At 28.1% G+C, this 21,927-nt stretch overlaps 8 protein-coding genes across 11 annotated transcripts; 5 read left to right on the top strand and 3 right to left on the bottom strand.

The window, feature by feature from the left end:
- Positions 1–198: 198 nt before the first annotated feature.
- Positions 199–4,429, top strand: LOC122514449 (kinesin-like protein KIF3A). The gene is made up of 9 exons (XM_043631300.1): positions 199–363; positions 705–1,123; positions 1,180–1,370; positions 1,464–1,603; positions 1,663–1,860; positions 1,950–2,338; positions 2,398–2,815; positions 2,887–3,012; positions 3,111–4,429. Exons 1-9 carry the CDS (start codon positions 349–351, stop codon positions 3,246–3,248), a joined length of 2,034 nt encoding a protein of 677 aa, XP_043487235.1. The 5' UTR covers positions 199–348; the 3' UTR covers positions 3,249–4,429.
- A 152-nt stretch (positions 4,430–4,581) lies between these two features.
- Positions 4,582–7,369, bottom strand: LOC122514450 (lysosomal Pro-X carboxypeptidase). Its single transcript, XM_043631301.1, has 7 exons — positions 7,044–7,369; positions 6,630–6,770; positions 6,274–6,554; positions 5,786–5,943; positions 5,542–5,714; positions 5,084–5,433; positions 4,582–5,018 (listed from the first exon to the last, which is right to left on the bottom strand). Exons 1-7 carry the CDS (start codon positions 7,209–7,211, stop codon positions 4,796–4,798), a joined length of 1,494 nt encoding a protein of 497 aa, XP_043487236.1. The 5' UTR covers positions 7,212–7,369; the 3' UTR covers positions 4,582–4,795.
- Positions 7,370–7,799: 430 nt separating this feature from the next.
- LOC122514462 (histone H4) lies at positions 7,800–8,337 on the bottom strand. The gene has a single exon (XM_043631318.1). It carries the CDS (start codon positions 8,242–8,244, stop codon positions 7,933–7,935), a length of 312 nt encoding a protein of 103 aa, XP_043487253.1. The 5' UTR covers positions 8,245–8,337; the 3' UTR covers positions 7,800–7,932.
- Positions 8,338–8,558: 221 nt separating this feature from the next.
- LOC122514657 (histone H3.3-like) lies at positions 8,559–8,957 on the top strand. The gene has a single exon (XM_043631592.1). The coding sequence runs from the start codon at positions 8,559–8,561 to the stop codon at positions 8,955–8,957; it is 399 nt and encodes a 132-aa protein (XP_043487527.1).
- Positions 8,917–11,090, top strand: LOC122514461 (uncharacterized protein C9orf85 homolog). Of its 4 annotated transcripts, XM_043631314.1 has the most exons (5): positions 8,948–8,962; positions 9,635–9,811; positions 10,161–10,641; positions 10,719–10,820; positions 10,898–11,090. In XM_043631314.1, exons 3-5 carry the CDS (start codon positions 10,209–10,211, stop codon positions 11,020–11,022), a joined length of 660 nt encoding a protein of 219 aa, XP_043487249.1. In that variant the 5' UTR covers positions 8,948–8,962; positions 9,635–9,811; positions 10,161–10,208; the 3' UTR covers positions 11,023–11,090. The 4 variants fall into 4 exon arrangements, with proteins under 4 accessions (XP_043487250.1, XP_043487249.1, XP_043487251.1 ...); XM_043631315.1 differs by lacking the exon at positions 9,635–9,811 and having other exon boundaries at positions 8,917–8,962; XM_043631313.1 differs by lacking the exon at positions 8,948–8,962 and having other exon boundaries at positions 9,575–9,811.
- A 374-nt stretch (positions 11,091–11,464) lies between these two features.
- On the top strand, positions 11,465–12,530 carry LOC122514656 (outer dense fiber protein 3-like; the record flags this gene model as incomplete). Its single annotated transcript, XM_043631591.1, has 3 exons — positions 11,465–11,756; positions 11,866–12,070; positions 12,149–12,530. Coding segments are annotated over 3 exons (756 nt in total), but the record flags the coding sequence as incomplete, so codon positions are not given.
- An 84-nt stretch (positions 12,531–12,614) lies between these two features.
- Positions 12,615–13,655, top strand: LOC122514619 (outer dense fiber protein 3-like). Its single transcript, XM_043631554.1, has 4 exons — positions 12,615–12,824; positions 12,903–13,097; positions 13,181–13,334; positions 13,406–13,655. The coding sequence occupies exons 1-4, from the start codon at positions 12,734–12,736 to the stop codon at positions 13,653–13,655; spliced, it is 690 nt and encodes a 229-aa protein (XP_043487489.1). The 5' UTR covers positions 12,615–12,733.
- A 26-nt stretch (positions 13,656–13,681) lies between these two features.
- On the bottom strand, positions 13,682–17,219 carry LOC122514618 (sodium channel protein Nach-like). The gene is made up of 10 exons (XM_043631552.1): positions 15,781–17,219; positions 15,497–15,683; positions 15,283–15,425; positions 15,072–15,207; positions 14,860–14,982; positions 14,627–14,798; positions 14,496–14,549; positions 14,241–14,418; positions 14,058–14,164; positions 13,682–13,944 (listed from the first exon to the last, which is right to left on the bottom strand). The coding sequence occupies exons 1-10, from the start codon at positions 15,945–15,947 to the stop codon at positions 13,682–13,684; spliced, it is 1,530 nt and encodes a 509-aa protein (XP_043487487.1). The 5' UTR covers positions 15,948–17,219.
- Positions 17,220–21,927: the final 4,708 nt, after the last annotated feature.

The following is a 21,927-nucleotide window of genomic DNA, read 5'->3' as shown; positions in this document are numbered from 1 at the left end:
ATATTAAATTATACTTGTAATAAGTAAAAAATATTTGTCCAATACCCATTGATATAATACTTTTTGGTTATCTTGGTTTTTTTAGCTTTTATTTATAAACAATTTAAAATATGAAGAAGGAAACTAAAATCTAGGGGATTCGATGTTTTCTCTAGGAATAAAACGATGACGTCATCCGTCATGCGTATACTTGCAACTATGTAACCACACAGATCGATCCATTTGTTTACTGAGGTTGTCTGCTAGTCCTTTGCTTGGTCTGTCAGTGTTTAAAAAATAAAATAACATGCTTTAAAAAATTGTTCTTTTTTCTTATGTAACCGTAACGCGTCAATCAACCGTACTGCAATGCCGGGAACGGGAGTTAGTATACTTTTTTCAACAATACGTTATTTATAATAACGAGTATTATCGAGTAGATAATTGCATTCGTCGTTTGACGTTTGTCCCGTCGAAATTTGACAACTATTGTATACATTATTTTGACAGAAGGAGAAAAAAAAAAGATAAAAGATGATAGATAATTGCAATTCATTTTACCCTTATATTATTAAATTTAATTTAATATCTTTTTTTTTTCAATTATTTTTTTCAGTATATTTAATTATATTATCTTTTAACATTCTATATATATTTTTTCGCAATTTATTTTTTAAATAATATTTTTAATTCTAGCATACAATTTTATTTTTTATTTCATCTAGGATAATGTCGCAGAACTGGGAGAGATTGAAAATGTCAGAGTCGTTGTTCGTGTTCGGCCATTAAATGGAAAGGAGTTGGACGGACACAGCAAAAATGTAATAAAGGTTGATACATTGAATAGCGAAATAACTGTTAACAATCCAAATGCGGTTCATGGCGAACCCCCCAAAGTTTTCTCTTTCGATGCTGTCTTTGATACGGATTCTACTCAAGTTGATATTTACAATGAAACCGCTAGACCTATTGTCGATAAAGTTTTGCAAGGATATAATGGAACAATACTTGCATATGGTCAAACTGGTACTGGTAAAACATATACAATGTCGGGTGCTAAGACTCCTCCTCAACTTAGAGGTATTATACCCAATACCTTCGCTCATATATTTGGACACATAGCTAAAGCAGATGAGAATCAAAAGTAAGTTTAATGATAGTATGTTTGAATGATGAAAATTACAGTATTCCATTTTACAGATTCCTTGTACGTGCAACATACTTGGAAATTTACAACGAAGAAGTAAGAGATCTTCTCGGCAAAGATCAAACTACTCGATTAGAGGTCAAGGAACGACCTGATATTGGAGTCTTCGTGAAAGATCTCAGTGGGTATGTTGTTAATAACGCTGATGATTTAGATCGCATCATGTCACTTGGCAATAAGAACCGTAAGTGCGATGTTTTTCTTATTTAAAAAAAACAAAATATATTAAAATATAAATAAGACATTAAATCGAAATAAAAATATTTTACCTTTGCAGGCATTGTGGGAGCAACTGCTATGAATGTTTCCAGCTCTAGATCTCATGCTATATTTACAATAACTGTTGAATCCAGTCAACTTGGCGAAGACGGAGAGCAACATGTTAAAATGGGAAAACTCCATTTAGTGGATTTAGCTGTACGTAATTAATATATAATTTTGTTAGGAATATATATAATAAAGTGATTATATTTTAGGGTTCCGAAAGACAAAGTAAAACAAAAGCAAGTGGAGTAAGACTTAGAGAAGCTACTAAAATAAATTTATCGTTGTCAACGCTGGGTAATGTAATATCTGCTCTTGTTGATGGGCAAAGCTCTCATGTGCCTTACAGAAATTCAAAATTGACAAGATTGCTTCAAGATTCTTTGGGTGGTAATTCTAAAACATTGATGGTATGTATTTATTAAAGATTTCATTAAAAGTAAATAAAAAACTGCATATTGTATTGTACGTGTTAAAATATAATTCTATGATTATTTAGTGTGCAAATGTAAGTCCTGCTGATATAAATTACGATGAAACTATAAGTACTCTACGTTATGCTAATCGTGCTAAGAATATAAAGAATAGAGCAAGAATAAACGAAGATCCTAAGGATGCTTTGCTTCGTCAATTCCAAGTCGAAATTGAACAATTACGAAAGCAACTTGAAGAAAATATTACAGAATTATCAGAAACAGAATCTGAAACGGAAGATTCAGAAGATACAGGAGAACCACGACGCGAGAAAAAAGCAAGACACAGAAGAAGTCAAATGTTAACAATGGAAGAATTAGGCGACAAAGATGTAAATACGGAAAAAGTAGATAAAGCAGAAAGAGATGACAAAAGTCCAGATGATAAAGATGTTATCGAATTAAAAAGGACACAGTAAGTATAAAAACAAGTATAGAATATTGTACCACCTAACGAGAATTTCTATTTTACAGAAGTGAAAAGGAAGCCTTAAGACAAAAAATGCAAAATTTACAAAATAAAATATTAGTCGGTGGTGAAAATTTGTTAGAAAAAGCTGAAGCCCAGGAACAATTATTGGCTGCCGCAGCTATCGAACTTGATCAACGTAAAAGTCGAGAGGAACAATTAAAGAAAGCTATAGAAGAGAAAGAAGCGGAACGTATAGACATAGAAGAAAAATATTCCTCTTTGCAGGAAGAAGCAGCTGGAAAAACTAAAAAATTAGCTAGAGTTTATACAATGCTTATGTCCGTTAAAGCTGAATTATCCGATTTACAACAAGAACATCAAAGAGAAATGGAAGGTCTCTTAGAAGGTGTTAGAGGTATCGGAAGAGAATTACAACTTCAAGAATTAGTTGTGAATAACTATATACCATCACAGTATCAAGTATGTATATATCAATTAATATTATGTATTCAATTTATATTTGAAAGTCTTAAATAATTGTTTTTTTATAGTCTATGATTGAAAGATACGTTCATTGGAACGATGATATTGGCGAATGGCAATTAAAGTGTGTAGCATATACCGGTAATAATATGCGTAAATCACAAATAATACCGCCTATTGGAAATAACAGAGATGTAAGTTTTTTAAAACAATATTTGTTATTACAACTATCTTGTGGTGTGTGTGTGTATATATATTTTGTATTTAAATTAATTTATTTTTATTTTTATAGCAAATACAACCTGATATGTCAAATATATATCTCACATATAACACAAGAACGGATAGTACATTTATACAACCGAAAAAAGTAAGAAATCGTTCCGGTGTACCACGACCAACTACAGCTCATCGACGTACGCCACACTAAAGGAATATTAGGTTATGAAATAATAATGATATTTCAAATCTTACTTAGCATTTTTTAAATACTTTTTTCTATAATAAGTAGTAACAAATTTATTTATTTATTTTTTATTCAATGTGATAATTTCTAACGTCAACTTATGCACATTGTAGCACATATATTAAACGAGGTGACTCTTCAACTTATCCAGTAGTATTGCTATATAGAATACATAGAGTCACTTCGATGTGTGCTTCATGCAATAGTACGGTGATATTCTTACGTATAATTATAGTTATATTTCTCTTCAAATTATTTTTGAAGAATCTTTTTAATCGAATTTATTTGAAATACTTAAATGAACATTTTTTTTTAAATATTCTTTTACACGCGTCAAGATATTTATTATAATACGATGATATTAATGATCGCAAACTCATTCTATATCATTCCTTGTTATTTCTATCAATTTGTCCTATTTTAATTAAATTTTTGAAAATTTTTCTATGTACATCAATTGTAATTATAACAAATTGTTATATATTTATTCTGTGATGCAATAGAAACAATTGCAAGATGCAGACCAAATAATGAAACTAAAATGAATACTAATTTCAATATACACAATATCTTTCCCTTTTAACATGGTATTGACACAGATCATTTCCAAAGGAAAAAAAAAGAATTATAATAGAGAAGAAAAGTATGTTTATCATACAGTACCTGTGTTATTAGAAATAAAAACCTAATAAATATCATGCCTCAAAGGCAAGTAGGATATTATTGATGCATGTCAAGATATTTAATAACAGCTGAAAAAATTTATTACATGTTTTTACATTACCATCGTATAAGAGATTTTTGATAAACAACACGTCTCGATAAAGTCCGCGTGTATGTGAGAACAAATACTCTTACAATTAGAGACGTATTGTAATCCAACAATATCAAGATTTCCCTGTTAACTTGGTATAGACTATCACTAATTTATTTATTTAATGTATAGAACCTATTTCTCGTCCCCGTCTCTAAATCGATCGATCAATGTTCTTATCTCTGTCTTACTATAATATGTCGTTTAAAAAAGCCATTGAATTAAAATAATAGAATTATAGCAAGGTTTTAACGAATGATATATATTTTTGATTGAACCAAAAGAATCTAAGCGAACCAAAATAAATAAAAAATAAAAAGAACAAAAAAAATGGTTATAAAGCCCTTCAATTATCGAGCCTGAATTGACAATGCGTTTAAAACATCAACAATATTTATTATCTCATATACTTTTTATGCTCTTTAATCTTTTGTAGTTACTTATAATGCATTTATTAAGTACTGTGATAATGAAACGCTTATATTATTTCGAATGTTTTTCTTTTTCTGCACTTTATTTACACGTAATATAAGAATCACGATAACTAGACTTTAATAATTATAATTGTCTGCGTATGCTGCCTTTGTATTTATAATTTAAAAAATAAAATTGAATGATGACATATACACATATAGTTGTTTTATATAGAACTATTTTCACATAAAACAGCATCTATTAGAAAGAAAAGAAAAGAAAATTATGTTACCAATATTCTATGTTTCTGTTCTTGATATTCCTTGATCCACTGTCTTATAAAATTACGATGATATACTCTTGCTAATGTAACACTGTAAGGATCTTTAGGATTGCTAGCTCTCAAATCAATGTGATGAGCACCTTCGGGAATAATCACAGCAATTGCAGAGGAAGACAAATTCCATAATACACCACCACCTGACCATGGATCTATCAATCCATTGCTAAATAAAAGGAAATTAATTTCTCGTGTATCAGATTAGTTACATTATTTATCTACAAAACTTACCTAAAAACAATATTAGTCGCGGTTGAAAGATTCTTACAACCATATTCTTTACAAACCATATATGGTTTAGAACGTATACCATATCTCTTAAAACATTCGTCGCTTATCTTTTTAATATCCCAAGGTTTAAATCTAAACATGTCGTTAACTCCATCGCTGCAAAGAACCGTAACAATTTCACTGCATGCTTGATAATCCCAAGCATCGGCGCCTAAGTTTCCTGAAGTATTCGTTGGATCCGTACAAGTTGTTTGACCAGTATAATTCGTGAAAATACTTAATGCTTTGTACAATGCAGTTAACAATGGTTTTCCTGTTAAAGACGAGTTCGTTAAATGACTGCAGAAAACCTAAAAAGAATAAATAAACAAAAATAAATATCATAATATTAATCTATTCCTCGCATTCATTTAATTAGATCACTTTTGTAATCACCGCCATAAATAATCTCTTCTTACTTTTACAGGATTGGGAGGCAATGGTACTAAAAAGTTAGTTTCGTACGGATAATTAACCATCGCGATATTTCCATAAACATCTTCCAAGAAATCTTGTAATTCCTCAACGTGCGTTGAATTTTTAAGCGGCTTACATAATTTCCAATTGTCTGACAACCATTTTTTACCCTCATCTATTAATAAAAACACAAAATAAAAATAAAAATAAAAAGATATTAGAAAAGAAATATATCCATCAGTTTACCGTTCGACGTAAGATTAGTTATTACGTTCCATGATCTTTTAATTAATTTCGGACATGTTTCATCTGCCGCACGATAACTGGACGTTGCTATGCGTGCAAATGATTCGCAAGAAGTAATACCAGTGAATTGTAAAATCGGAGCTGATGCTGCTATAGCTCTATAAATATATAAATATAATGAAATATCATTTAAAAATTATTGAAGAAACTAACAACAGATAATATCCGAAGCTAAACGCGTACACAAAAAGATAGTAACAACGTTTATTTCTTCGTTTATCGTTTCTTTCTTTTCTTTATCGTTTAACGTGTTTTATCATCGCTATATTAATAATTTAATATAAGCAACTTTCCTGTTATAAATTAAACTATGTTATAAAGATTAATATGTGTAAGATTAATGAAGTAGCCGATAAAGTGAAAGAAAAATGATGTCTATCAAAAATAAATATGAATCATCGAGAGTTATTATTTCTGAAATAGCACACCCTTGAACAATGTGAGGATATTTCAGACGCATCCATGCACTGAGCATACCACCGTACGATCCACCGAAAACAATAACAGGACTGTGCTTTCTGACCTCATTTGATCTCAAATATTCGATAAGATCAACATAATCGGCAATAGCTTGTTGGGAGGTCAAATATCCAGAATGTGCAGGATTGGCAAATGATTTATTTCCAAATGGCATGGATGAACCATAATATCGATGTTCTGCAAAAACCACCATTGCACCGAATTCCGGTGCTATTTCCCACATAAATCCCTGAAATTAAATGCTTATTAATTTCTCTTAAATTAAATTAAATATGTAAAAAAAAGTATTAAGTTTTATAATTACCGTATTTTCGGCAAAAACTTCGATATCACCTTCGTTTCCCGTGTAAAAAAAAATAGGTGCATTGTTCCCGCGTCGCCATGTATCGTTAACGAGATATCGGATGTTAAATTTATCTTCTACTGCAAAACTAAAATGATCTACCTGCAAACAAATAAATAAATGTATAATTTTATATTATATATATATAATATTTTTTTTTTTATTTGTATTAATTCTTAAGCCTTTGAACAAGAATAACTATTAATAAATAATAATAATAATAATAATAATAATAATAATAATAATAATAATATATAATAATATATAATATACACGTATATTACATTTGTAAATTACTAATTTGTAATTTACAAATATATAACTATATATATATATTAATATATAAATTAATTATATATAAATATATACACTTACAGGAACTTCAAAAGTTTTGATTTCATATTTATATTTCGCGCCAAATTCATCTTTATGGTATCCTTTAACCATCTCTGTTAAATGAAATCGATTAAATAAATTAAGTTGTAACGTCAACGGCGACAAAAGAAATATCACAGGGACGATTAACGTCCATTTTTGCTTCATTTTGACGAGTATTCTTGGTGAAGTTTAGAATGTAACTGATGTGATTCAGTACGTGCTAACGCTTATAAATTGCGACAAGTACACTAACTATCTTAGAAAAAATGCGATTTTTTTTTATCCATGGAATAATTAAAAAAGTTATGGTATTTAATATTAATAAAATATAAGCTTTGAATGTTAATATATATTCTACGGTAAAAATTAATAATATTAGTCTTTTTTTAAATTCAATTTTTATTTCTCATAATTAAATCAAGTAAAGGAAATGCTAAGTTGTGCTTGCATCAGCGCCATCTTTAAAGAAAGCTCTCGAAGGTTATCGAACAATCAACAACATAATCGCAATAAGTCATCAATATATACATATATATGCATTTTTGCTCTTTTCTTTTGTTAGCTCTAAATAATATCTTTTATTTTCATCATTTTAATAAACCTAATTATACAATAAACTACATATATATTATACATATAAATATGTCATAAGCTAATTAGAAGATATTGAATATAAAACAAAAATAAATAAACAATAAAATTGAACTTATTGTTTAATCAGATGGGTCGATAAGAAAAGAATAGACGTTAACGTACTTTTTCAAATGATTGATTTCACATACATAATGATACATATAGAAAGCGATATATCCGTTCCTCTGTAAGATAAATAAATTTGTGGCCCTGAAAAGGGCCGATTAAATAAGCCAGTGTCATTTTTACTCGTTCAACCTCCAAATCCATAAAGGGTTCTGCCTTGTCTTTTCAATGCATAGACAACGTCCATGGCGGTAACAGTTTTTCTCTTAGCGTGTTCGGTATAGGTGACAGCATCTCGAATAACGTTTTCAAGAAAAACTTTAAGTACACCGCGTGTTTCTTCGTATATCAAACCAGAAATACGTTTGACACCACCACGTCGAGCTAATCGACGAATAGCTGGTTTGGTAATACCTTGGATGTTATCACGTAAAACCTTTCTATGGCGTTTAGCTCCTCCCTTTCCCAACCCTTTTCCTCCCTTACCACGACCAGTCATTATTAATTGATTTTACTTTCAAACTCTCGAAGATAAAACGCCGAACTACTCAAAACCTTATGCAACAACTCGAATACGTGTGATCTCGCAGCGCGTCGCCTTTTATAGATTAACCTGACATCCTTCCCCCACTATTCTATACTATGGACCAATCAAAATGAAGACGCGATGGGATAAAATATATATATATAATAGTAGATAATATTCCTTTCTGTTGTATGTATTTTGACGTAGTTATCTTTCTGAATAATTTGTTTCGTTTTCTTTTATTTTTTTAACTTTTACACGATCTCTATAGTATACAGTGACTCGAAATGAAACTTTTAGTTCGTAAATCGACTGCTAGAAAATCACCACGTAATGATTTTTGTATAGATAGACTTTTATTTAAAAAAGTTCCAATAGTCCGAAAGCCACAATATCGTCCTGCGCCTGGTTCTCTCGTACTTCGCGAAATTCGTCATTATCAAAAGTCAACGGAATTATTAATACGACGAGCACAATTTCAACGAGTCGTTCGTGATATAACTTTTAATTTCGGAAAAAATCTTCGTTACCAAGCTGCTGCTCTATCTGCTTTGCAAGAAGCATGTGAGACCTATCTTGTTGGCTTATTCGAAAATACTAATTTATGTGCTAATCATGCAAAACGCATTACCATAATGCCCAAAGATATTGCATTGGCCCGGCGTATTCGAGGAGAGGAATCTTAGACAAAGTAATTTAAAAAATCTTAACAGTCCTTTTCAGGGCTCCAAATTTACAATACGGAGAACGCATTTGGTTTTAACTCAATCTATATAAATAACAAATATTATTATTATTATTATTATTAATATCTAATTTAATTAGGTATGACTATCAGTATTTATTTCTTTACTTATTTTTTGTTTTACTTAAAGTAATATCACGATTTTGTTAATCTTGAAATACGGTTAGAAATTTAATGAATCTTAAATAGATTTCGATCTTTCAAATTTCTAATTAAAATATCTACGAACTTAATCTTTTTTGGATTTAAATATACGTGTATAATAAATCCATAAATATATACGAAACTAATTAAAGTAATCTTTTAGTATAATATATTTAATAGATAGATGAAATATGTTTTTTTACTTAATGAAAATTTAAATTTGTCCGTTAAATATATATAGTTTCTTTATTATGATCGTTGACCAATGATGTGCAAGAACTTCTCATACTTACTGCTGATTGGCTCGCTATTTCTTATACACATTTTGTATTCATTTATTTCGTGTTTCGAAGTTTTTTTTTGTTACTTATTATATTTGAATAACGTGTGAGGAATAAGTATATATGTAACGAAATATTACTATTTATATTTTGTCACCTTTACTAATGATTTAAACTGGCTGTTGTCTTACAGTTAAGACGCGCAGGCGTATTAGGCTTATAAAGATTCGGGAACGCTAATAACGGGACAAAAGATATAGAAACGTTTAGGAGTTTGCTAAAGCAGAGACGGTTAGAGTTCGAATTGCGAAGTCAGTAATAAGACAATAAAACAAGAGTGAATATTTAGCTGTAAATGTTGTTTTATAAGGTATATTCTATACATATATATATATATATATATTCTTAACATATGGAAATAAAAATATAGTCAACAAAGTATTTTTTTGAAGTTATACTTCTTTTGGAATTTGAAATCATTTTATTTTTATCTATATTTTATATTATCTATATTTTTTTCACTCAATAGGTAAGAGTATGTATACACGCCATATGTGTTTATATATAAACACTAATTTGTTTTTTTTATCTTTACTAAATAATAAATTAATCACAGAAAAAATTAATTTATTTAAGATACTACTTTTTAATAATCCCAAAATATACAGCAAACAAAGTGAATTATTTAGTAATTAAATAAAATATTGTATGAATTACAGGATAATATTTAGGAATAAATATTTAATAAATAAATAAATAACACAAATATGAGTTGCCAGAAAGGAAATACGAAACGGTCCAGGCCTCAGAAATATAAAAATCAGACTGTCTTTAAGAATGATCTGCATGACAAATCTCACAGAACTAAATTTATCAACAGCATAGAAGTAGCAAATGTATGCGAAAGATGTAAAAAAATAATTGAGTGGAAGATTAAATACAAAAAATATAAGCCTCTCAAGGCACCAGCTAAATGCACTAAGTGCGAAGAAAAAACAGTTAAGCACGCTTATCATACAATGTGTCTACCCTGCTCAAAGGAACATAAAGTTTGTCCTAAGTGTTGTGTAGAGCGTGAAATAATAGAAGCTAAACTAAGCAAAGAAGAAATTATGAAAATGGATGCGGAGTTACCAATATTCTTGAAACAATTACCTGAAAGGAAACGTAGAACAATGATAAGATTTATGAATCGTAATTGTAATTATAATCAATATTTCAATATTTAAAGATTCTATACATATAACTATATTATACATATATTTTATTTCATTTAGGTAATGCAAAGAATATTAATTCTAAAACTACTAATGATGAGAACGAAGATTCAGAAGAAATTGATGACGAAGAAGATGATAATTTGGAAGAGATTCGTAATTGTAATTATAATCAATATTTCAATATTTAAAGATTGTATACATATAACTATATTATACATATATTTTATTTCATTTAGGTAATACAAAGAATATTGATTCTAAAACTACTAATGATGAGAACGAAGATTCAGAAGAAAGCGATGACGAAGAAGATGATAATTTGGAAGAGATTCAGAAGAAGATTCAGAATATGATGGAATAAAAAATTAAAAAATGATTTAAATTATAATTTGGCAAATGATAATAATTTGGACTAGAAGATCATTTGAATAATTATAATTTGGAAGAGTTATGTAGATATTTTGTATTAAAAATATATTTGTAAATTATAAATTGTATTATTTTATTATATTAGATTAAATTTCTTCTTTAATAATCACAAACATAATTATAGTATTATATTAAATTATTTTTACAATACAGTTGACAATAACTACTGTGTGAATATTGCTACATATAAATCTATACTAGTTTCACTATAGTCTTATACGATTTACTATAATGTACTCTTATATGTAAATTTTTTATTTTCATTTTTGAAAATCTTTTAAGTCTTATGTATTTTTACTTCGCATTTTTTTTAATAGAAATTTACTAACAAATGGAAAACGTAGAGAATAGACCAAAAGTTGATTGTCTAACCAAAAGTATATAAATTAAATTTATTTATACATTGTAACAATAACCTCAGAACATTTGTTATTATTAAATGTTTTAACTTAGGCCCTGGACCAGTTTATAAATTACCATCATTAGTTGGACATGTTGGACATGATCCATCTAAACGTAGAGATCCAGCATATAGTATAAGATATTATGTAGGATTAAAAAAAGAATCAGTTGGTCCTGGTCCACGCTATAACATCCAGAAATTAACAAAGTTTGGAATAGACAAACCACCTGCATACACGATAGCCCTTAAATATGCTGATCCAAGTAAAAATATGAAATAGATTAATCTGCAAATATATATGCTTTCTAATCATAAGAATTATATATAAGATACATTCAATCTTATGGTTAAATTAAATGTAATTTCTTATAGCTTTAGATTTAGGGCCAGGACCTGGCGCATATTCGCCTGAACAATGTCTACCAATGAATCATAGTCGTAGAGCTCCTGCCTATAGCATCAAATCTAAAGGTCAAGCATTGCAAATTCTTGAAGGGCCTGGACCAAATGCTTACACAATACCAACATGTATAGGCTCTAAAATACCAGATAAGAGAGCACAAGCTGCTTACACCATGTGTGTATATTTTGTTATTCAATTAATCATAATTGATTCTTTTCTTTTTTAATAAATAATATATTATTTATTTTCAAGTGGTGGCTATTACGAACCCCCATTAGAAACTTTAAGTCCAGGTCCAGCGGCTTATGCGAATCTTGATCCAAATATTGTAAAAAAACGCAATCCAATGTACAGTTTTAAATGGCGTCACGAACTTCCTGAAGATTATCTAAGTCCAGGACCACGTTATAATCCTACTTTTAATACTGGAAGACGTGCTCCTAAATTTTCGTTTGGTGTTAGACACAGTCAATGTGCAGGGAATCCTATTACGAGTTTAGACGAAGATTGAACGGAAAGAAGAATATGCACGTGCTTTTGCGTTGATTGGATCGACGAGATTTTGTACAAATTGTATAATAATTTTATATGTTTTTACACCTTGTGTTTAATAAATGTGATGTGTCTTCAATCAGATATGTATATTCCTATTTAATTATGTGTATCTACATATACACATGTATAAATGTGTGTACACAAATTTGGTAGATCCAATCGGACTATCAATTGTTTTTTTTCTTCTAATCAAAATGAAGTTGACATAATTTACAATATTTTCACTTTTAATAGATAAAAATTTATCTGTAAAATATGTAAATTAATTTGAAATTTATAACAATGCCTGCCAGGGCGGCTAATGCCGCGAGTAAAACCGGGGATATGAAAAAACTTGCTAAGACAACGGATGTATCAATTTGTGGTGTATCCAGTAAGAATTCTATTTGAAGATATTAGATTTTATTTAACATAGTGATCACTAATTTTCTAAATATTGATTAAAACAAAGCTCCAGGACCAAAATACAAATTGAAAACGCTCGTTGGTCACAAAGACCATTGCATCTCGAAGTATAGAAATCCTGCATTTACATTTGGTCTGAGAGAAATCTCTGAAGATCTGTGTAAAAGTCCTGGACCAAAGTATATGCTTCCAGGATTGAAACCGAATGGTTTTAAGTTTGGATTTCCTTTAAAAATCACTGGTAATTAATTTCACAGATATTTGAGTATTTTACTTGTACTTATCGAAATTATATTAAAATTGTCTTATTTTGATGGATTACAGATAAAAGTGTTAGTCCTGGTCCGAAATATTCTGTACCATCTCCTAGAAGCGGTCCTATGTTTTCTCTGAAGTGGCGTACAGGTTACAAAAAGGGTTGCGTAACACCTGGACCTTATAATGTCAAACGCATCTTTTATGGACCTAGTTTTAGCATGTAAGTGTACGCTAATATATTTTTTCTTATCTAATTAATTATTAATTCTGTATAATTTTTTATTTTTACAGAGGATTAAAAATTCCTGATCTTAAATGTGTCGGTGGACCTGGACCATCTGCGCCATATAATTTGGATATAATTAAACCAGTATCACCAATGTTCAGTATGGGTTTTTTACGATCCTACAAAGACATTTGTCGGAGTCCAGGACCTAAATATAATCCTAAAAAATTACATCTCTCACCGCAATATTCTTTTGGAGTAAAACATAGTGTCTGTTCACCACCGAACATCACTGAATGTGACGATCGTTGTTAGAACATCGATTTATCTGTTAAATTCGTTCATCCATCTAAGGGCAAAAACGTTAGATTAATTTCTTTAGAGATTTTTCCGCTTATTTCTTTCCAATACAAGACCACCGTTTGTGATTCTTTAGATTCAACATTAATCGTTGTAATAGGAATATTATTTCCTGAATTAGTTGACTCCACTGATGATGGTTCAAATACAAAATTGATGCAACGCATAATACAAAAGTAAAGCATTTCGATTAAACTGATTATACTAATACCCAAAAATAAGCTACATATACCTCCATAATTACCTATAAACATGTCATGATAAATAATAATAATAATAATAATAATAATAATAATAATAATAATAATAATAATAATTTGGAACTTAATGACGCATTAAAAAGTTTTTAACACTTACTCATTAGTTCATACCAATAGAAAAGCATATCTTGTCTTATTTTTGTTGTTCTAGGAGATCCGAAATAGATATGCACTAAACTGTGATTATTGATATAAGTTCTTTTTCTATTTAAAATAGATTTCAATTAATTTAATTATTTCTATTTAACTAATTTTTTTATTTCACATTTTTTCGTATTACCTATTCCAAGTTAAATATGGAATATTTAATGGAATATCGCTGGTGGTCACAGTATACGTAATGTCTTCACAAGATGGAAGACAATCGCAAGATATGCAGCAAGATTCTACTGGAATTTTTGTATTGTGAAATGGTACCATCAGTTTTTCATTTCTAGGCTTCAGATTTAACCATCTTTCTTTAATGTGAATATATAATTTAAATAAATTAAAAAAAATTAACAAATACACACACGAAGAAATTTTATTTACAAACCTTTATATTTCTTCAGACACGTTAGATCTTTGAGATTGCATTTTCTTATATTACCTGAAGAAAAACACCCAAATGAATTAATTTAAAGATATATATTTGTTATTTATATTTATTAATAAATATTTTCTTACTCATATCGGGAGTAACCGGATAAAAGAAAGGAACGCATTTGCAAAAGGAGATAATATCTCGTGTACGACAATAAGATAAACAATCCGTATACGAATAATATCCCCCGAACGTGCGTGATTGTTCCGTGCTAAATAAACAATCTCTTTCTTTTATATCATAGTTTATAACATTCTGTAAGTAAAAATAAATCTATTTATTTTGAATTTTTTGATCTTATTAATAATCAACTTACTGGTATGGAATAAAAGGAGACAGCATCTAAATTCAAAAACATTTCTACTTTCGGTGGAACGAAGATTTCTCGTACTCCACCGTTTAGTGCATTAGGATAATCAAGAGATGAATACACCAATATCTACAACAAAATTGTATCTTAAATTTGCATTGAAAAAATCTTAAAATGTAACATACAATTTTAACTGAATTTTACTTTTATTAACATACCTTGAAACCCTGTATTGGTAAAAGTTTGTAAGCATAATCGTATAACTGAGGATTTAATAGTACAGACAATCCATATTCTGAACCAGCTTCTTTAGAACGTTTGATCGTTTTGGATGTAAATATAAAAGAATCTTTGCTGTATATAAATCAAATATTTTGTAAATATTAATTTAAATTTTACAAGAAGAATATTTAAATAAATTAAACTTACTTGTGTAAATCAACGTGTCGTGCAGAGTTAAAAGTACAACAATAGCCATTGTTCGTTATTCTTAGAAAAAAAATTTCATTGCAATCTTGGTCTTTGCCGTTCCAAGAACACTGCCATAAAATTGATCTACATTTTGGTAATAGCTACAATAAAAATTACAAAATAAATATACATTAAAATTGTACATCTGTATAAATAATATTAATTTTAATACCCTTCTCATTAGTCTGTCGACATTATAGTCGTTGTATCCTCGTTCAAGTATAGTGTGCAATAAATAAGTGTCTTCTAACTCATCCTCATCGATATCAAAGTGATAAAGATTTCCCAAAGTTGTTATCAGATTAGTCAATTTTTCTACAGTCAAATTAACACTGTATTGTACTGTTTTAAATTCTAAACTATAATTTAAATAATGAAGTTATTTATATAAATTATTAGATAATTTATATATAACAACAACTAGATAATTTTTATTTAATCATAAAATACGCATACAGTTCTTCCGCAAGATCGATGGCAGACAATAAACTTATTTTATTGATATTGCAAATAGATATCGCTGGATAATCAATTTCTTGCATCGGATATTTATCGGTTTCTACAGTGGCCACTGTAGGACTATCTTGAAATTCCAAAGTCGTTTCAAGAATTATAAATGACATGCCGATTATTGTCACTATGTGGACAATTAAATAAACAATTCTAAACAGAAATATTTTTGATTAGTACAAATATTTAATTAATGATAATGCAAAATAAAATGTATAGTAATTAAAAAGCCCTATACTTCTCTACAGGACGCTGATAAAAACGTAGATTGTTCGTGTAATTCAAATTGATACTTTCGAATAACAAATCTATAATTGTTTTCTTAATAACAGATAAACTTTTGAACAATTTTAACGTATGAAGAATTTCAATAAATTTCCATTTCTTCTTATTGTTAGTTAAATTAAATACTTTCATGATGCGTTAGAAGCGAAGTGGTTTCTCTTAAACAAACGAATCGTTGAACTTCTTGCATGAGTTGTTTAACTGATTGTGAGCTTCTCTCTTTCGTTGCTTTTTATTTATATAAAATTAATAGAAACAAAACGTGAGAGATACAACATTGTGAGCAAATTTCATATTTGCGTGTATTAAAACAATTAATAATAAACAAAATGAAGCAGAAAAAGAAAAAGATTGGGTCACGCAAATAACTTCTTAAAACTCATTCATATGGATTGTTACCGTATAATCATTTATTTTATTATTAATGTTTCATATCACTTACAATGTCCCCATTTGAAAATCGAGTTACAAGAATCTCGATCGATTTTCGAGATAAAAGGACGCAAGAAGGAGTCTCTTTCGTTGATTCAAACTTTTTTTTTTATCATATTTAAATATATGTATCGATGAATTCGCTTTCTCGTGTCCTAAATACAACTTTTCATAATAACTCGCCTTTTCGATTTGGAATAGAAATCGTGTAGAAAAACCCAAAAAGATAGAGATAAATATTTGCAGATACAACCACACATTGTTGATCGGAATTATTTAAATAAAATATAATAATAATCATAATAATATGTGCAAAAAAGTAATGGATTGAATTATGGCTATATTTGTATAATTGAAAATGAAAATTATAATTGGAGTATATATTGAAATAATTTAGAAAAAATTAGTACTAATATCCAAATTAAACGAACAATAATTATTATAATAACAATTAATTTCATTATTATTTGATAATATTTAATCATAATTTGATAATTTAATAATTGCATAAATTGCAGCATGCATATGCAACACACGAGTATACTCGTGATCGATCATCAATGCGTTAATTAGTTTCAAGATTACGCTCGTGTACAATTTTTTTATTTTTAATTAACCAAACGAAGCACATTATATTTCATAAAATAATAAACGATGTACAAATACGTAATTTTGATTTAAATTTAATTCGAAGTTCGCAGAAAAATGTTGATAAAATAATTTCAACTAAAATTAAATTACATATTACAGAATCTAATTAAATTTCGTAAATTTCATGATACCTTAGCACGATAAGAAAATACGATTAAAAACTTAACGATTAAACGAAAGAAAAGTCATAAGAAAAGCATAATTAATTTTAACAACGTTTTATCTATCTTGTTCATTTTCTTATTCGTTTTCTTCCTTTTTTTTTTTTTAATATATTTGTTTACAGCAACATGCACAGTTGTGCTACGATACGCGTATCTTTGTGAAATCAGCACGATTAGATGATCTTGAACTAACGAACTTATTTAGTCTTAAACGATTCGTATAAAAAGAAAGGCACGATATTTTGTTTTTTTTTTAAGGATCACCGATGGTTTGTCACTGTCTGCATGTAAGTATTACATTTGCAAATACATTACATACATACTATTACATGTATATGTAATTACGAGTTTTAAACGTAATCGTAGTTATATCGGTGCCATTGGACGAATGCATACACATACATATTATTACATGTACAGTAGAACTTCCAGTATTCGAATAAATTGGTAGACATAACTGTGTTGGATGAAGAAATTTTCTTATAGTAAAACATTAATTACATTCTAACAATTTTCGCTTTACTTTCACCATTTTTCAGTTTATAGAATATTTTTTGTATTATTTTAACACTTGATACCACACAATTCTTTTTCGATGCCATTAGACGTAAGTTGAAAAAGTATTAAATATCAATTTCATACTTAAACAATAAGAAAGATATAATATTGTATTAAACAGTCGTTGATTATTTGTTTTCATAATAAATGATACAATCAGAAAAATATATATACACTGTTCGAATAATAAAGCATTTCGATAGTGGACCATGCGAATAGTAGAATGTTCGAATACTAGATTGTTGGATACTGGAGTTTCCACTGTATTTGTCTGTCAATTGAAATCACCAAAATGAATTCATTAAGAGATATGTACAAGAACAATATCTGTCACATACATATTTATATATATATTCATTTGTATTAAAGTCTAATCGTGCTGCCTGAATTCTTTTTTTTTCACAGATTATTTCATTCTTCCAAATATTTGTTATTCTTTAACGAATGTGAGAATTAGAAAGATTGTGTATTGTGCTTGTTCTTGTTTTTTTTTTTTTTTAAATACATATCCTTTTGGAAAAGGCGATCAGATCGTTAATCGTTGAATTATTAGTATGATAATTGTTTGAAATCGACAATAGGTGATTAAAACCCTTTGCACTCTTACATGTACTGTCATTTTATGGCTAATTGTAAGTTGTTCGAAATTCCTCCTACTTATCTCATTCGTAGATAAACATGTATAAGTTTGATATTAATGGTATATGTTAGAAAGTTTTACCATTTAGAACACATATGTTTATATTCAAAACTTTTTAATATCCCTTTCTCTTTCTTTGTAAATAGATGCTCGTGATCTGGTTATCATGGAAATGATCGAAGTTTTTAAATTTAATTTTTACGAACATGGTAAATTGTCATGTTTCTCGTTTATTAAAATATTTTAAGATATTTTGATTTGAATTATTTGAAAATTATTTTCTTTTTATAACAAGAAGTACAAAATAAAGTGAATATATTTTTATTCTTAAGAAAAATAGTTTTTATGTCATTAGAAAATTTTGTAAATAGCGTATATGACAAGATATTAAAAACAAATGTTTTTAATGAATTTTAAATCATTTTCATAATCACCAGTTCACATACGGATATCGATATAGTTATATATAACTTTTTATACTATGTTTTAAGTATTATAAATGAAATATTTTGATTTTTCGTTGAGTGAGAGAAGAATAATTGTCGTAAGAAAATAAATGAGTACAAAGGGTCGTGTCTTGGATATTTGTCACGAGGTAAGGTTTTTTTTTCTTCTCCAAATATTTAAAACACGACGAAAATGCGTAGAATCGCGTAACGGCTTATTTTGATGTTTTATTCGTCGATCAAAGATATTTGATTACTGAAAAATTACTTATATGCGTGCCGAATATCTTTGTATCTTACGATTTAAATTACATATTCGATTATCTGTGTTTTATTTTTGAGTGATAATCTCATATTGAATCATACGCTCATAAAAAGTGAGTATAACACGTTCGCACACGTTGTATTATATTTTTTTTTTCTTGTTCATACTTCATTTTCATACTTTGTTTTTTAATAATATTATTTATTTCAACAATTCAAAAGATATTTTTTTGTCTTCCTTGCGAAATTTAATGAAAATTATATATCAAACATTCATAGTAGGAGAGAGAGAGAAAAGAGATCTCTGAATGTAAGTAGAAAAATGTCTATATCTCATCAATATTATTACTATTATTAATATTATTATTATTATTTTATATTATTATTAATTTTCATATACCGAATAAGTTAACAATTTCGTTGTATAGATCAACGAGCATACGAATTTTCTTATAATTAAAATTGTCTTGTAAGCTAATGAGATATATCATTCATATAAGAAGAAACGTGTAAGTATGTGATTTTATTGCGTGTTACACCCACGTATATCTTCAAAAATTGCTTTTCAATAATGTGCTTTAATCAACATAGCACGATTTTATTATTTATAAAAGCAGGATCGATTTATGAGATTGATGTTAATTTATAAATCGTTACATCCAAGTAACTTAATATTTTAATACAACGAATTTATATTTCTTTTTACATATTTTATGTAAATCAAGAAAAAAGTGGATGAATATTTTAATCTCATAAGCCGAACCACTAACAGTCCTCGTTTTTAACAGTTTTTTTGTTTTTGTTTAATAATTTTAACATTCGGAATTTTTCCTAAGACGTATATATATATATAATAATTTCAATATAATCGAATAGTAAATAGTAAATAACGTATGTGTTCTCCAAACACACACCTATAATGCACATTAATGCTATTATTATTACTTCATCAGTGCTTATATGCTTTAATATTCCACATTTGAGCATATATAATAATAAAATCATGTGTCATTATGACTAGTCCTATTCGAATTAATATATATGATACTGAACCAATTTACCTAGTTGATTGTGATATTATTGAAGAAATTATTGTAGCTATTATATGTATACGTATATAAGTATATTTACAAATTACCATATTGCCATATTTATACTATTACGTTAACAAAACAGAAATTTTATTATCAATAAATATTGTCCTTTTAAATAAAGTAAGAACGTAAATATTGCACGTGTGGTAGAAAAGAAAAAAATGTTTGCCTAAAAAATATACAATTTATCCAGCGGCGCATTATCTCATGGACAAAAAGAGCAATTGCCTGCCAGTCCTCCCCATCGACAAAGAGCCCCCCATGTCATACATGTATAATTCTATTTTATTTGTAATCAAATTATATATCTACTACTATTATTATTATTTAACTTATTGCATGGGTAAGAGTATATGAGAGACATGGTATTTCCCCTCAAAAAATGAAGAAAAATTCAACCTTATTCATAGATTCCTAAATTCAAATTTGCTATGAGATTCTATGAAGCTATAATGCGCCGCTGATTTTGTTGCATTGCAATATTTATAAACGTACTACATGTATAATATAAATGGCATGGCACTTAATTTCTTTAAATATACAAATACGTTAATAATATGTACAAATGAACATTTACAAACTCTTTTGAGAAACTATTATGGATACTAAGAAACCAGTGTGTCTCAAGTTAAGAGTTTTGTTTTCATGTAATTGTGCTTAAATAATGACACATATTAAATATTAATTATTTCCTCAGAATATTACGGTCATATTTTTCGGAAGCACCAACAGCAAACATTATAAGTCACATCATTCCATAAATATAAATTAATTGGATGATGTAACTCACGTATTGGAGCATTACCTGTATTTTTTTTAACTATTTCTTCTACATTTGTACGTGACATTGATGAAATTTAATAACATTTTGTTATGTGTGTGACTTTAGAATGAAAAAACATTAGTATTCTGATAATATATCTCAGCTAGAAGATATAGTGAGTATATTAAACAGTATATCGTAGGATACTTATAAAAAAAAAGGAACGCTATGAAGTACTGAATAAAATGAAATAAAATAGAATAAAATGAAATAAAATAAAATAAAATAAAATAAAATAAAATTAAATTAAAATCAGAACACATTATTTAAAATGAGTAAAAATTGAATAGCACTTTAGTGTGTTAGAATATAATTGATATATATTCTAAGCAATGATTCCCAAGCTTTATCTTCACTCTTAAACACTTATAAGCTATACACAATATATTTTCGTCTATATAAACTAGGCAATTTAGATGCAGGTATCAAAGTTTCTTTAAATAGTTGCAATTGTACTAACGCAGATTGGCCTAGTTCCTTAGAACATATCTGCGTGATATGGTTCGCTTATAATGGTCCGTGAAGTCCGAGTCTGACGCAGTAGAAAGTGCGTGTTTATATAAGGCCCTAAATATATATATTTCAAAATACGTTTAAAAGTATCCGGCAGTAAAGACAATAAAGCTGAGAATGACAGTAGTGAAGTCAATACTAATTCTTATCTTTTTTTTGTTATAATGTTATCTAATTTAAAATATTAGAAAAAAATGAAATAAAAAAAAAAAAAAGAAGAAAA

The sequence above is a fragment of the Polistes fuscatus genome, unplaced genomic scaffold (assembly GCF_010416935.1).
Source record: "Polistes fuscatus isolate 324 unplaced genomic scaffold, CU_Pfus_HIC Scaffold15, whole genome shotgun sequence".
Classification (NCBI taxonomy): Eukaryota; Metazoa; Arthropoda; class Insecta; order Hymenoptera; family Vespidae; genus Polistes; species Polistes fuscatus.
Note: the sequence above shows the minus strand (reverse complement) of the source record. Positions and strands in the feature narration are given on the sequence as shown.

Coding starts and splice junctions, on each gene's coding strand:
- LOC122514450 (XM_043631301.1), bottom strand. CDS start 7,211: ATGAAGCAAAAATGGACGTTAATCGTCCCTGTGATATTTCTTTTGTCG. Junction 6,771..7,043: donor TCAAAACTTTTGAAGTTCCT/GTAAGTGTATAT, acceptor ATTTGTTTGCAG/GTAGATCATTTTAGTTTTGC. Junction 5,715..5,785: donor AACTAATCTTACGTCGAACG/GTAAACTGATGG, acceptor TTTTATTAATAG/ATGAGGGTAAAAAATGGTTG.
- LOC122514657 (XM_043631592.1), top strand. CDS start 8,559: ATGAAACTTTTAGTTCGTAAATCGACTGCTAGAAAATCACCACGTAAT.
- LOC122514618 (XM_043631552.1), bottom strand. CDS start 15,947: ATGTCATTTATAATTCTTGAAACGACTTTGGAATTTCAAGATAGTCCT. Junction 14,983..15,071: donor TACCAATACAGGGTTTCAAG/GTATGTTAATAA, acceptor ATTTTGTTGTAG/ATATTGGTGTATTCATCTCT. Junction 14,419..14,495: donor GTGTCTGAAGAAATATAAAG/GTTTGTAAATAA, acceptor TTCACATTAAAG/AAAGATGGTTAAATCTGAAG.
- LOC122514619 (XM_043631554.1), top strand. CDS start 12,734: ATGCCTGCCAGGGCGGCTAATGCCGCGAGTAAAACCGGGGATATGAAA. Junction 12,825..12,902: donor ATCAATTTGTGGTGTATCCA/GTAAGAATTCTA, acceptor ATTAAAACAAAG/CTCCAGGACCAAAATACAAA. Junction 13,098..13,180: donor ATTTCCTTTAAAAATCACTG/GTAATTAATTTC, acceptor GATGGATTACAG/ATAAAAGTGTTAGTCCTGGT.
- LOC122514461 (XM_043631315.1), top strand. CDS start 10,209: ATGAGTTGCCAGAAAGGAAATACGAAACGGTCCAGGCCTCAGAAATAT. Junction 10,642..10,718: donor AAGATTTATGAATCGTAATT/GTAATTATAATC, acceptor TATTTCATTTAG/GTAATGCAAAGAATATTAAT. Junction 10,821..10,897: donor TTTGGAAGAGATTCGTAATT/GTAATTATAATC, acceptor TATTTCATTTAG/GTAATACAAAGAATATTGAT.
- LOC122514449 (XM_043631300.1), top strand. Junction 1,604..1,662: donor TCCATTTAGTGGATTTAGCT/GTACGTAATTAA, acceptor ATTATATTTTAG/GGTTCCGAAAGACAAAGTAA. Junction 2,339..2,397: donor ATCGAATTAAAAAGGACACA/GTAAGTATAAAA, acceptor TCTATTTTACAG/AAGTGAAAAGGAAGCCTTAA.
- LOC122514462 (XM_043631318.1), bottom strand. CDS start 8,244: ATGACTGGTCGTGGTAAGGGAGGAAAAGGGTTGGGAAAGGGAGGAGCT.